Source organism: Fukomys damarensis, unplaced genomic scaffold (assembly GCF_012274545.1).
Source record: "Fukomys damarensis isolate Sample0158 unplaced genomic scaffold, DMR_v1.0_HiC HiC_scaffold_31, whole genome shotgun sequence".
Classification (NCBI taxonomy): domain Eukaryota; kingdom Metazoa; phylum Chordata; class Mammalia; order Rodentia; family Bathyergidae; genus Fukomys; species Fukomys damarensis.
The window spans coordinates 18,836,130-18,848,906 of record NW_022900943.1 but is presented as its reverse complement, the minus strand read 5'-3'; the positions used below and the strand labels follow the sequence as shown (position 1 = coordinate 18,848,906).

General features: G+C 47.7%; 2 protein-coding genes across 22 annotated transcripts in view; one reads left to right on the top strand and one right to left on the bottom strand.

Annotated features, from left to right (window-relative positions):
- The window catches only part of Trpm3 (transient receptor potential cation channel subfamily M member 3), a 506,665-nt gene that overhangs the window by 433,594 nt on the left and 60,294 nt on the right, over window positions 1–12,777 (top strand). For 18 of the 21 annotated variants that reach the window (XM_010638482.2, XM_010638475.2, XM_010638483.2 and 15 more), the window contains 3 exons: window positions 607–747; window positions 6,522–6,650; window positions 11,451–11,702. In XM_010638482.2, the coding sequence (XP_010636784.1) occupies window positions 607–747; window positions 6,522–6,650; window positions 11,451–11,702 (522 nt within the window). Of the gene's footprint in view, window positions 1–606; window positions 748–6,521; window positions 6,651–11,450; window positions 11,703–12,777 lie in introns of those variants that run through there. The other 3 variants (XM_033757625.1, XM_033757624.1, XM_033757623.1) reach the window with 1 other exon arrangement.
- LOC104872274 overlaps window positions 6,565–12,777 on the bottom strand; it is a 202,701-nt gene continuing 196,488 nt past the window's right edge. The window contains exon 6 of the mRNA XM_010638467.2: window positions 6,565–6,626. Coding sequence (XP_010636769.1) covers window positions 6,622–6,626 — 5 coding nt within the window. The 3' untranslated portion in view covers window positions 6,565–6,621. The remainder of the gene's footprint in view (window positions 6,627–12,777) is intronic.

Sequence of the window (12,777 nt, the reverse complement as noted above, 5' to 3'; positions counted from 1 at the left end):
CTGTGCCTGGGAGCTGCCCTACAGCTGGCGCCAACAGTAATGCCAGTTTTACAAGGTTTGAAACCAGGGAGGTCAGACACGTGCCAAAGCATTGAAATGTTCCGAACCCAAGCTCTAGATACTGCCTATAACTTGCCTCTTGAATACTCATGACCTCTGAAAAATGAGGGACTCTGAGCCACCCTACTCTTGATAGGAGAGCGAATTTGACTTGGGAGACAGAATTAGAACGGTCAGCTAGCCTGTCCCAAAATGTACACAGGAAAGCAGGCAGACAGACTCCTGTAGCACGGCCTTCCCAGGCTCTGTTCTCCCTCTCAGAATTCTGTGCGTCTGCTCTCACCCACTTCTTCCAGGGGGCCAGGGTGGAAGAAAAGAACATGGTTGTGAAATTTCCCTGTGGGCTTCCATCCAGGCAAAGGAAATGCGTGGCTTATGTGTCTGATGAGTCACACACTAAGGGAAGGCACGGCCTCTCCTTGTCTGTGGGCCTTGAGTTCTTTGAGGGTGCAGGAGCTCGGGTTTAGTGAGCATCTGTTCCTCCCGTCCAAATGGGCACACTTTGCAGAGCGGGCTGTGATGGTTGCCGCTTCTCTCCCACCGTAGGCCATGCTGGGACGGAACAGCGGGGAGTCTTCCAGGAAGAAGGACGAGGAGGAAGTTCAGAGCAGGCACCGACTGATCCCCCTGGGCAGAAAAATCTATGAATTCTACAATGCACCCATCGTCAAGTTCTGGTTCTACACCGTAAGCCTCTGCTTTTCTCCTTCCCAGCACAGGGAATGGGAGTCAGCGTTCCTTTCTCTTGCCCTGTGTGGTTTTTAAGAGAAGCACCACACAGGCAAGAATGAAAAGCCTCTGGCTTTGCTCTGCCAACAGCTTTATAGGATTCATGAAGTGTGTTAGGCAGCTGCCACAGGGCTCTGTTTCTCCTCTTCACAGAAAGGAAGTGGTAAAAGCACAAATGGATGGAAATGGTGGGGGAACAGATGTCCTTTACTCAAAACGCTTCCCGGTTCTGGACAGATAAGGACTAGATCAGAGTTGCCCATGTTAGATGCCAATCCTGGGCTTGGAGGGGCGTTTGGTAAGTAAAGGGAAGAGCAGTGCAGAAATTACACCCCTAGAAAAGGTCAGCATGCACAGGGAATTATTCCCAGTCTGGCGGTAACATCACCTAAGCTTTCTTGCTCTAACTCAATTAAACGATACGCAAGCAAAGCAGCAAAAACCTGTTGGAAGCTGCCTATGACCAAGGCAGCACTTTTCCTCTATGCCTACCGTGCAAACGCATTTCCTGCCAAAGAATGGTGGGGTGTCCCAAAAAGGCCCCCTGAGATGCTAGGAAGGGCTGGCTGCCTGGCTTTCCACTTCTACTGTTTAATAATATTTTAAGTTTAAGGTGAGCTGGTCCCGGGTTGTCTCCAGTTCTCTCCAGCCTCAGTAGAACTGTGCCAGACAAAGGATGCATTTTCAGCCAGTTCCACAGCCAGCTACAGAGCACTCCTGTGAGTCAGCAATAGGACGGGCTGGATCCGAGGCCAGGAGGACTTGAGTGACTGTGAGATGCATTCAGTGTGGCCCTGCGTGAGTTTCTCAACCTCGGCACTCCTGGTATTTTGGGCAGGATGATTCTCTGCCATGGGCACTGCCCACCACCTCTAGAATCCCTGATGGCTACCCACCACATGACAGCACCTCTTTCTGTCCTCAAGTGGAGCCAACCAAGGGTCTCCAGACTGCCACATACACCCTGGTGGGGTAAAATCACCACCAGTTGAAAATAAATCCAAGGCCTTCACTCTGAGCTACAGCCCCAGCTGCCCCCCCCTTTGGTTTATATTTTTGAGACAGGATCTCACTAAGTCTCTAAATTGCCCAGGCTGGGTTCCAACTTGCCATCTTCCTGCCTCAGCCTCCCAGAGTGCCAAGATTATATGGAGGTATGTGCCCATAGCTGGCAAAAACCATTGCTTTAAATTATAGTCTTTAAAGAGGATGGAAGAATATCAAAATATAAATATTACACTTATTTTTACTGAAGTAAAAATTTAAATGTATTAGCTGGGCATGGTGGCACATGCCTGTTATCTCGGCACTCAGGAGGCTGAGACAGGAGGATCGCCTCAAGTCTGAGGCCAGCCTGGGTTACACAGTGAGTTTAAGGACAGCCTGAACTACATAGTAAGGCTGTCTCAAAAAAAACAAAAACAAAAAATTTTTAGTTTATTTATGGTAAGAAAAGAGAAAATCACCCCCCCCAACAGCTGAGCATATGAAAATCTTTTCTATTTCCCCATAGTACACAGATCTATACTGCTCTTATCTTGCAGAAAGTATTGTAGTGGGGACAAGCCTGGACTCGAGTGGGACGGCCTGGGTGGGAATCCGTCTGGTGGGACCTCAAACAAGTTACTTTGCCTTAAACTGAGGATAGTAACAGTACCTACTTTGTAGAGCTTGGTGAAAATTCAATGTATTAAATAAAATACATAAGGCACTTAGAACAGGGCTTGGAGCTACAGGCACAGTATCAGTGTGGTTAAGCCAGTCATACTGCAGAGGGATAGAAAATCAGGGTTGTATCCATCTATCCATCAGCAACAATATCCCCTACTGAGCACCTACTCTGTCTGGGGCCAATGTGTCAGGTGCTTTCTAAATTTCCCTACTCTTAGCAGCGATTTGTTTGTACTGTGGTTGTATACCTGTGTCTGTCCTTCCTCCATTGTTATGACCTAGAACAGAGCTCGACAAACTACAGCCCTTGAGCCAAATCCAGCCCACAGCCTGCCCTTGTGTCCTGCAAGATAACAACTGTTTTCACATTTTTATTTTATTTATTTATTTTGAGGCGCTAGGCATCAAACCCAAGGCCTCCCGTGCACGCTAGATAAACATTGTAACTACAACGAACTCCACTTCTAACCCATATTTTTCACATTTTTTAAAGGGTTGAAATAAAGTTTAAGAAAATACTTTGTGACACGTGGAAGTTATATGAAATGGAAATCTCAGTGTCCACAAATAAAGATTTATTGGAACACAGACAAACTTACCCTTTTACCTATAGCCTATCTATTCTCAGGCTATAATAGTCAGTTAATTGCTGGTGATAGAGACCCCTGGGCCCACAAAGGCTTAAACTTTAAGCCCCTGAGCCTTTGCAGAAGAAGTGTGCAGGGTCCTGACCTGAAGCCCAGGAGCAAGCAGTAGATGGAAGAGCATGAGGGCTTTCTATCGCTTGTAATGCTGAGTACTCATCCTCTCATCCTTCTGTGGTGGCTCTGTTTTCCTTTCGTGATCTAAATTCAGTACTGCAGTAATTTTAGTTCCTTGATTTCCTTGATTTCCCTGGTCCTCACTCACTCATCTGATTGCGATCTAAGAATGCTTTGAAATCACAACTGCCCTGGTGGGTGGTACTCTGCCACGGCTGCCTGTTGGGATTTAAGCCACTCTCCTCCCAGAGCTGTGATCTCGTGGTGTGGGATGCATTCTGGGCATCGGGATATTTTGCAGCCCCTGGCCGATTGTCATGAGCAGCCGGTGTTGAGAACCACAGGCACAGAGAAGACATTTTGTTAGGAAGACAACTCCGGGCCTCATCATAGACCCACTGACCTCCAGGAAGGAGCGGGAGAGACTTCCCAGCGTCAGCCACGATGAGGCGGGACCCACAGTTCCGCCCGCTGTGCGCACAGCACACTGGGAAACTGTCTTTTTGAGGGGCGACGCCTGGGCGTCCGGGCCTCCCTCTTGCCTGGCTGACAAGGTGACCTCCACCCAGCCAACCCGTCACGCTGGGTTCCCCCGCTGTGCTCAGCTGTTTTATACGCCAGCTCCCAGCAACCCATGCTCACGTGACACAGCTCAGGCCTGTAGGGAGTGTATGGAGAGGAGGTAATGCCAGGCTTCCGAGTCCCCAGAAATGTTTCGCAGTAACTTTCAGCTTTAGGTTGGAGGTCCCATTCATTTTCAGTTGTGTTCTCCAGTTTCCAAACATGTCCCTGCCTACTCTCTGGAGGTTCTGAAGGGGAGGCCACACCTCACCTCCTCACAACCTCACTTCCCATTTCAGGAAGTTTCCCGGGGAGCAGGCTGCTTCCTCTCTGCTCCAAGACAGAGGCCCACAGGGGTTCAGTGGGCCCCCAGGTGCTGCCTGTGCCGGGGCCTGATTCAGTGGTCCAACTGTGGAGGATTCATATTCAAGGTGTGAAGTGGCCACAGGATGAAGGACATGATGTTCACCCTGAGTTTTTCCAGCAGTGACAGGTTCTTTCCTGGAGGCCCAGACAAGTTAGGTGACAAGATAAAGTACATGACCTGGAATTACCACTTTTTTTTTTAAGCAGCGTTGTGGCTCAAACGAAGGGCCTGGCATACACGAGGCAAGTGCTCTACCACTGAGCTACACCCCCACCCCTGAGCTGGACTATAAATCCAAGTCTCACTGACTTCCACCAGCCATACCACACCCACATTCAGAGGACAGAGCAGAGTAAAGGAGTTATCTCAATAACCAGATGCAAACCTTCTGGAAGGACTGGATGTGTTGTGTCACTGAGCCTACAAGAGAAAGTGTGGGATATTTTGCAACAAATTCTGTAAAATGGTAAAACTGGGGCAGCTAAGACTCATTTCACCTGGAAGCAATAGAATTTATCCAGACAGAGAAGAAAGCAACCCAGAAGAGAGAAGGATTTTGAGGTAGGAGGATGAGTATGTTATAGTTTTAATAACTGAATTCCTTTCTTTGCCTTCAGGGCTCCTGGGGCCTCCAGAGTGAACATAATATATTATAATGGTGAACTAAACCGCATGAACCAAGTTATATTTTGAACTAACTTTTAGACAATGTCCTACACAACTTTAAGGAAACTCATGGGATTCTCATGATTTGCTAAGATTCTGAAGGTGGTGAGCAGTCGGAACCAAGGCAGAGGTTAACATGACGGTTCCAAGGCCGGGGGTCCGAAAACACAGCCCCCTTGGCATCTGCACCGCTGCCTCTCTGTGCTTTCGTAAAGGACATCATGTCATGCCAGTATGCTTTTGAACTCCAGATCCCCTTTCCTCACCCTCCAGAGCTCTGGGTTACAGGCCTGTACCACTATGCCTGGCTTCAAAATAAAAAGGGTTTTTAAAAGTGGTGAGGATGTAGCTCGACATGGAGGCCCCCGATTCAGCCCTCAGTACTGCAAAAAAAAGAAGGAGGCTGAAGAAGTGGGGATGCTGCTCAGTAGTAGAATGCTTGCCTACCATGCATGAGATTCTACATAAAAGAAAAGAATAGGAAAGAAGAAAAGACAAGGGAACGGTATGCCACAGTCACGTCTGCAGAGGGGTCCGTGTAATAGGGGATCTGCTCCCTTACCAAAGGGAGTGTGGGGTCCATTTGTAGATCAGGCAGTTCCCCTCCAGTTCCTCTAAGTCTCCCACCCAGCCTGCAGCTTCCTCCTCTGCCTCCTCTTCTTCCTCGTCCTCCTCCACTGCCTCCATGCCCCCAAAGTCACACAGTGTCTCTAGAACCATGAGGGCTTCAATTCTCCTGCCGAGTCCAGCTGTTGGCTCTCTCTCTCTCTCTCTCTCTCTCTCTCTGAAGAGTACAGGGGATTTGGAGAAACTCACTCTGAGCCCATACTGCCTGGCTCAACTTAAGGCACTTCCTAGAGAAGGCACAGTTGATCTGCCAGCTCCTGCAAGGTGAGACGTCTTCTGCAGGACGCCTGCCAGTTTTCCTCCACTCCACTCACACCTTGACACCACTGATCTTGAATGACAGAGACCAAACCTGAGCTCATGCAGCTCTGGCCTCCATCAGTTCAGGCCGTCCTCTCAGAATTCCTCCTCAAGGTGCTGGGTCCTCATGAGCATTAAGCCCCACTTCCCCCACCGTAGACACACAGACCCTTGCCTTTCTGGAAATTCATTTGGCTCATTTTGTTTTACTTCAAAGACACAGAAACCAAAACAAATATTCCAACTTGGGTAGGGCAGGAAGGTATACAATAGAAAAGAGGGAAAACCCTCCCAGGTTGGGACACACCAAGCACTAAGTTAAGACAGTGGAGAAAAGGAAGAGAGCAGAAATGATGTCTCAAGATAACAGTTTCCTGTTGACTTGGCCGATTTGCAGGCAGTACATTCTCACGAGCATTTAATTTCCCTGACGTTCATCGGTCAGAAATCCACTGTGCTGCCTTTGTTCAGGAGCTTAAGGCACCTGTCCTGGCAGAAGCAGCCCTGCCAGTTGAGGTTGCCTTTCAGATATGAGAAAACAGGTAACCGCAAAACAGAATGAGGCAAGATGGCGCAAACTTCTAGGGGCTGTGAGACACATGTAGGAGGCAGTGCAAAGGCCACATATTAAATTATTTCAAACATGACAGCCTTTTGATAGATGAAAGCTGCGAAGTTCATTTTGTCATGGATCCCCTGACCTTGTTCTGTCCTGCTGCACTATGGCCTTGCCCAGCCTCGGCCTGGGCAGCCAGAGTTCGTATTGTGTTTCCTCACAGCTGGCCTACATCGGGTACCTGATGCTGTTCAACTACATCGTCTTGGTGAAGATGGAGCGCTGGCCTTCCACCCAGGAATGGATCGTCATTTCCTACATTTTCACCCTGGGAATAGAAAAGATGAGAGAGGTAACTACCTTCGTGAAAGAAAACAGGAGAGAGATGGTGGTTAGTTCTTTCTGTGCATGGGAGGGAGGACGCAATGCCCAGGATCCTAATAATGCCAGATCCATCCTCTCTGCTGCTGCTCAGGGCTGCTGCTTTCCCCACTGACGAATCCATGGAGCCCTCACGGGTGACGTTTATCGGGCTGTCACTCCATGAGTGCTTTGGATTTAGTTTATTTTCTCCTCACATAGTTCCCCCCACCACCAAATTCCCTAGTCATCGTCCACATAATTTACACGTCTGTTTACTCATCCCTCTACACATGCCTTTTTAAATTTTGCTATTTTTAAATCCCATTCCAACCCCTTACTCTAGGTCTCACTGGACACAGGCCACCAATACCAATATCATTTCTCCAAATGTGTTTCAGCAGCTCTCTGAGGGCCTCTGCTTTCATTCCTTTGTTTAATTTCCCCTCTGGTTGCTTCCTTCTCAACATTTCTCATGCACCTGCTGGACACCAGCCAGTTCTGGTCCTCCAGGCTGAGGGTGAGAGATCCCTCTTTTATCCCATTATCTGTGTGGCCTAAAGAGGCCATCAAAATGCCAGCTATATATGATTTGTTTGAAATGAAAGCCATCCTCCGGGTCAGAGATTTAGCTCAGCGGCACTGCGCCTGCCTGGCAAGCCCAAGGTCCTGAGTGCAATCCCCAGTACTGGGGGAAAAAGAAAGCTAAACTCTGAGACAACTGAATGCTCTTCAAATTCACAAGACAACATAGAAGAAACTTAGATCCAGATTTCTAAGTGAAAATCAGTCTAAAAAGATGATGTGTGTGATTCCAACTATATGACATTCTAGAAAAGGCAAAACAATGGAGACAATAAGAAGCCGTGATGGCCAGAGCTTGGGAGGAGGGATGGATGATAAAGGCTGTTTAGGGCAGCGAGATTATTCTGTAGGATTCCTAAGGTGGATACATGTCGTCATACATACATCCAAACCCAGAGAAGCGCAGCACCAGGAGTGAGCCCTAAGCGATAGACTGCGTCAGAATGCTGGATCGATCCATTAACAAACGCACCACTCTGGCGGAGGCTGTTGATAAGGGAGGAGGCTACGCATATGTAGGAGCAGAGGATATATGGTGAATTTCATTCTTCTTTCCATTTTGCTGTGAACCTAAAACTTCTCTTTAAAAAATAGAGTATTTAACATTTAAAAGAAAAGAAAAGAAAAAACCCCAGGACCCTTAGATGCCAAGAGCTTCTAAAGTGAATGTGGTCAAACCAAAGTCCACAAGAGGGCGCCACAACCCCGCTCAGAGCTCTGCACAAACAGTTCACCAGAGAACACCCACAGGGAAGACAGGCTGGTGAGATGCCCGAGGCTCCTCTGTTTGGGGACTGTGGGGCCTGGGGGGGGGGCTTTCCAGGAGGAAGTGCTTCTGTCATATCCACTGCTCCCCCAACAGCTCAAGAACCATCCTGGTTGCTATACTACGGGCAGTAGGCATCATGGGAAAAAGGATTCCTACCGTCAGCAGATCCACTCTTGCTTTCATCACTAAGACAGGTCGTTACCTTCTTGAGTTTCAGATCTAGAATTCTCTCCCGAGAAAAAGATGCCTTATCTTTTAAGTGTTGAATTGGGATCATTAAAAATAATCTGTGTTCAGAGCCTCCCCCTCGGGTTTTTAAAGTGGTTGGGAGACAACATCATTCTAGCTTGTATTTCTCCATCCTGGGAACTTAGGCGTGGGTACACTAGTCCCATGTTATCAGAACCTGGGTTACATGGGCAGCAAACAAAAGCGATTCAGTGCCTCGCTTTGTTCCAGATGTCTACACCGCAGTCCCCCCATTCGCAGTGCCTCCTGCTTCTTGACCAGTGAGGTGGACTTCCCACTTCTACATGGGACGAAGTAATAAATTTGCTTGGGTCTTCGTGTGGCTCCCTGAGAATGGAGCCTGCTCCCGTGAGGGGCCCTGTGGCTGTGCAGTGCCAGCTGGCGATCTTGAGACTTAACGCCCAGATACATATTCCTTCCCCACAATAAGCAGAAGAGGGAAAGACTCAGGCACAGAGATTGGAGTTCCTCCAGGGACTTGGCTGGAAGAAGACAGGGAGCAGCCTGTACTCAACGGACTGTTCTAGCGGAGGCTGCCAAGCAGGCAGGCAGCCAGGAATCTCCGGGCCTGCTATCCATTTCTCCTGAGGCAACGTGGTGAGGGGCTGTGAGGCGGGTCAGGAAGGGGTCAGTGACAAATCCTTGCTTCTGAGGAAGCCCTGGAGAGGGACAGAGGCAGGGGACACCTTCATGTCTGACCTCTCCCTCTGTGGCCCGTGGAGGTCACCGCTCGGCCTGTGTCCCAGGCCCGAACTCAGCAGAGAGAGGTTCCCAGACTCAGAGCCCACAGGCACCAGCCTTCCTGTCTGTCACAGTCAGACCCAGGCCCTGAGAAGCTGAGACCAGGAAACATGGAAAAGTTTGCACATGTCCATGCCCTCTGAGGGAGACACAAGGGAGGCTTTGTGGTTTCTCAGGCTGCTCTCCCCTTCCCATCCCCATACTCCTGCCTGTGGTCACCAGGCGAGCCATGGTAATCCCTTAATAGCGTGGCACTGTTTACAGTGTGCTTTACTAGACGTTATCTCATCCGGGTCCTCCTCCCACAACTCTGTGAGGTCAATGGAGCGGCTATGATGACACCCGACTTTATAGGTCTGGAAACCAAGATTTGGGGGATTAAGCAATGTTTTAAAAGCCCATGTCTAGAAAGGAGGGCTAAGAGGTGAAGGGGAAGGAAGAGGCACCCTTGACCTTTGACTCCTATTTCATCCTGAGCTGCTGTACTTTTACCTCTTCTTTAAATGTCAGGACTCCACAAAAAAGTTTCTACTATTTAAAAATTGTATTAAAGAGCTCTGTGTTTAGCAGTTTTTTAGGAGACTGAGCAGAGGGTCAGAAAAGCTCCAAGACGTTGTCCTTCCTCCTCCCTTCTCCCCTCCACATACACATGTCGGTTTTTGTACACTTAACGTGGAGACAGAGGGTGAGACACCATCAAGGCACCACCAGCTGTTGGGTAGGACATGAGCAGTGTGTCCTGGGAACACATTGCAAAGGTAGCTCCTCTGGCCCCACCCCAGCCTGCGGAAGCATGGGCGTAATGGGAGAGCTGGCCACCTGGGTTTCAAACAGCTAATTCTGATGTGTACTAAGGTTTAAGAAACCCTAGGTAGGTCTTAAAGAGGGGAACCACAGAGACAGAGGTGGAGTCTACCACGTAGCTCCTGGTATCATCTTGCTCAGCCTTCTAAGCTCCAGCCCTGACTTACTAACATCTCCCTGCCTTGGAATTTCAGACCAGGGGCCACCATTATGGTGGACATGAGGAATGGAACAGACAGATCTAGCCCTGGTCTGTTCTCCTCTTTGAGAAGTTCCAAGTGGAGGAAACAGTCGCTCATGGCTTGAAGAGATGGAAACTCAAGAAGTAAACACAGGAGATTCAGGAGGGCAGCCTGACACCTTCATTAAGCTGGGTGCCGGTGCATTTCCTAGAGCCCATGTGTGTCCGTTATGGAACAAGCCTGTGGTATAAAGGGTCTGCCCTCAGCATTTACAGAACATTTGAAGAGGAAATGATGGCAGATGGGCAGGTATGTAGGTGGGTGGATGGATGGATACATAGATGTGTAGGTAGATGGACGGGTGGGTGAATGAACAGATAGGCAGACACATATTCATGAAAAATATATATGGAGAAAATAATTTCATGTAGTGATAAAAACTCCAAAAAATTAAATACAGTGAGAGTGACTTGGACATATGGAGGCTACTGCAGCTAGGATGGTCAAGGAAGGCCTCCCTAAGAAGGGGACACTTGACTAGAGACCTTGGGAATGAGGAAGAGCCAAACATGTAAAACTCTGGGAAAATAAAATACTGAAGAGAAGGAGTAAGTACAATGCGTAGGATGGACTTGTTATGCTTAAGAACAGGCTGGTGTGGCCTTGGTGGGGAGAATATAATGAGATATGAAAGAAGGCCACGGTGAGGAGTCTGGGTTTTTCTCTAACTATGGCAGAAGCCATTGAAAGTTTAAGTGTAGGAGCATCATACTTTCTGTTAAGTTTCCGCTGTTGTTCATCTCTCCTGTCTCCCTGTTTCAAAACCGAGGTACAGTTTACTGTAACAAACTGAGTTTCTGATAAAGGTGCAGCTTCATGAGCTTTCACCCAGCAATCACCACTAGACGGTAAGTTTTTAGAAAGATCACCCTGTGTGTTCCACAGGGGATGGATTGCAGGCTGACAGGATATGGTGAGAAGACTGCTGCAATCATGTGAGGAAAAAAAGGACTTAGACAGGGGTGGCAGCTACGGAGGGAGTGGGAAGGGCTTGGTTAGGCTGTTTTAAAACAGAACTGCAAGGACTTGTGCACGGAAGGAATGAAGGAGTCTCCTAACAGAGTGACCTGAGTAACTCAAAATACAAGGGAGCTGTTTACAGAGGCGGAGGAAAATCTGTGCAAAGATTTGTAGTGTATTAGGAGCAAATGATATTAGAGCAAAGCCCACCGTGTGTCTAGAATTGTAAGGCAACTTGAAGGATAAAAGCTATTGTTTATCTCTGCTTCTAGACTTTTCAAATCCACATCGCCCAAGCTGAGCTCAGTTGTGCGTTCATAGCATGAAAGCGCTAAGGTAGACGAAATAAACCCTGAGTGTGAGCTCACAGACCAAGCCCTTAGCAACTGAGTGAAACGAGAGACAGGAACGAGACCTAACCCCTCTGTCTCCGGCCCGCTAGATCCTGATGTCGGAGCCTGGCAAGCTGTTGCAGAAAGTGAAGGTGTGGCTGCAGGAGTACTGGAACGTCACAGACCTCATAGCCATCCTTCTCTTCTCGGTTGGAATGATCCTTCGTCTTCAAGACCAGCCCTTCAGAAGTGACGGGAGAGTCATCTATTGTGTGAACATCATTTATTGGTACATCCGTCTACTAGACATCTTCGGCGTGAACAAGTATCTGGGCCCATACGTAATGATGATTGGAAAAATGGTAAGCGGGGTCCTCAGATTCCATGTTGCAAGTTCTTAGAGCAGGAGTAATGATAACAGGAAGAGGGATGTAATTCATTTGAGTCTTTGAACAAGGTTTACAGGAAGTGGCCCTGGGGTGTCTTATTTTTTAACTCCTTTTGAGTGTTTGAGAGTTTGACTACATATGTATACAAAATTTCAATCACCAGCCACTCGTTGGCAAGCTGAAAAATATATAAAGATCATCTATTTTGTGCCAAGCCAGAGTTGGGTATACAAAGACGCTCTTTATGTGAAACTGAAATTGAGAGAAAGAGAATTAACATATAGTATGAGAATGCGGCCAGAGATCTGTACACAGTGCAGAAAAAGCATAGGTCAGGATAGGGTTTCCATTAAGGTAAGTAGCTGAGTGTTGGAGAGGAAATGGTTACCACCACCATCACAATTTAAATAGATTTTTAAAAGATTCTCTCTCTTGCTCTCTCTCTTTTTTTTTTTAGTCGTAGTACTGGATATTGAACCCGTGGAACACCAACCTTTTTTATTTTGAGACAGGGGCTTGCTAAGTTGCCCAGACTGGCCTCCAACTTGCCATCCTCCTGCCTTAGCCTCCTGAGTAGCTTGGATCACAGGTGTGAGTCACTATGTCCAGCTTTAAGAGATATGCTTCTTTTTTTAAGTGAAGTTTTAGAAAGGTGCCTCTCCCTATACAAAGGAATACATATGTAATTTATTTGAGTTGAGCTGAGTTTGAATTGAACAGTATGGATCATATATTTTGTTACCCTGATGGAAAATTATGTTTGTTAAAACTAGATTCTGGAATGACACACCTACTTAATCTGATTTTTTCATAAAAGAACCCCAAATGTCAAGCTAATATGCTTCCATACCAGTGGCCAAGGCCTTGCTCCAATACTCCTTGACCACACATCAGTTTCCAGATTTTTTTCATAAAGATAGAGCCCTAGGAAGACATCACTGTTTGCTCATGAGCCACTCAGCTCCCCACTCTGACTCATTAGAGAAAGAATCGGAGCCTGAAGCCCAGCAAAGGCACCAGTTCCCGCACTTCTCTAAGGATGTTGCCT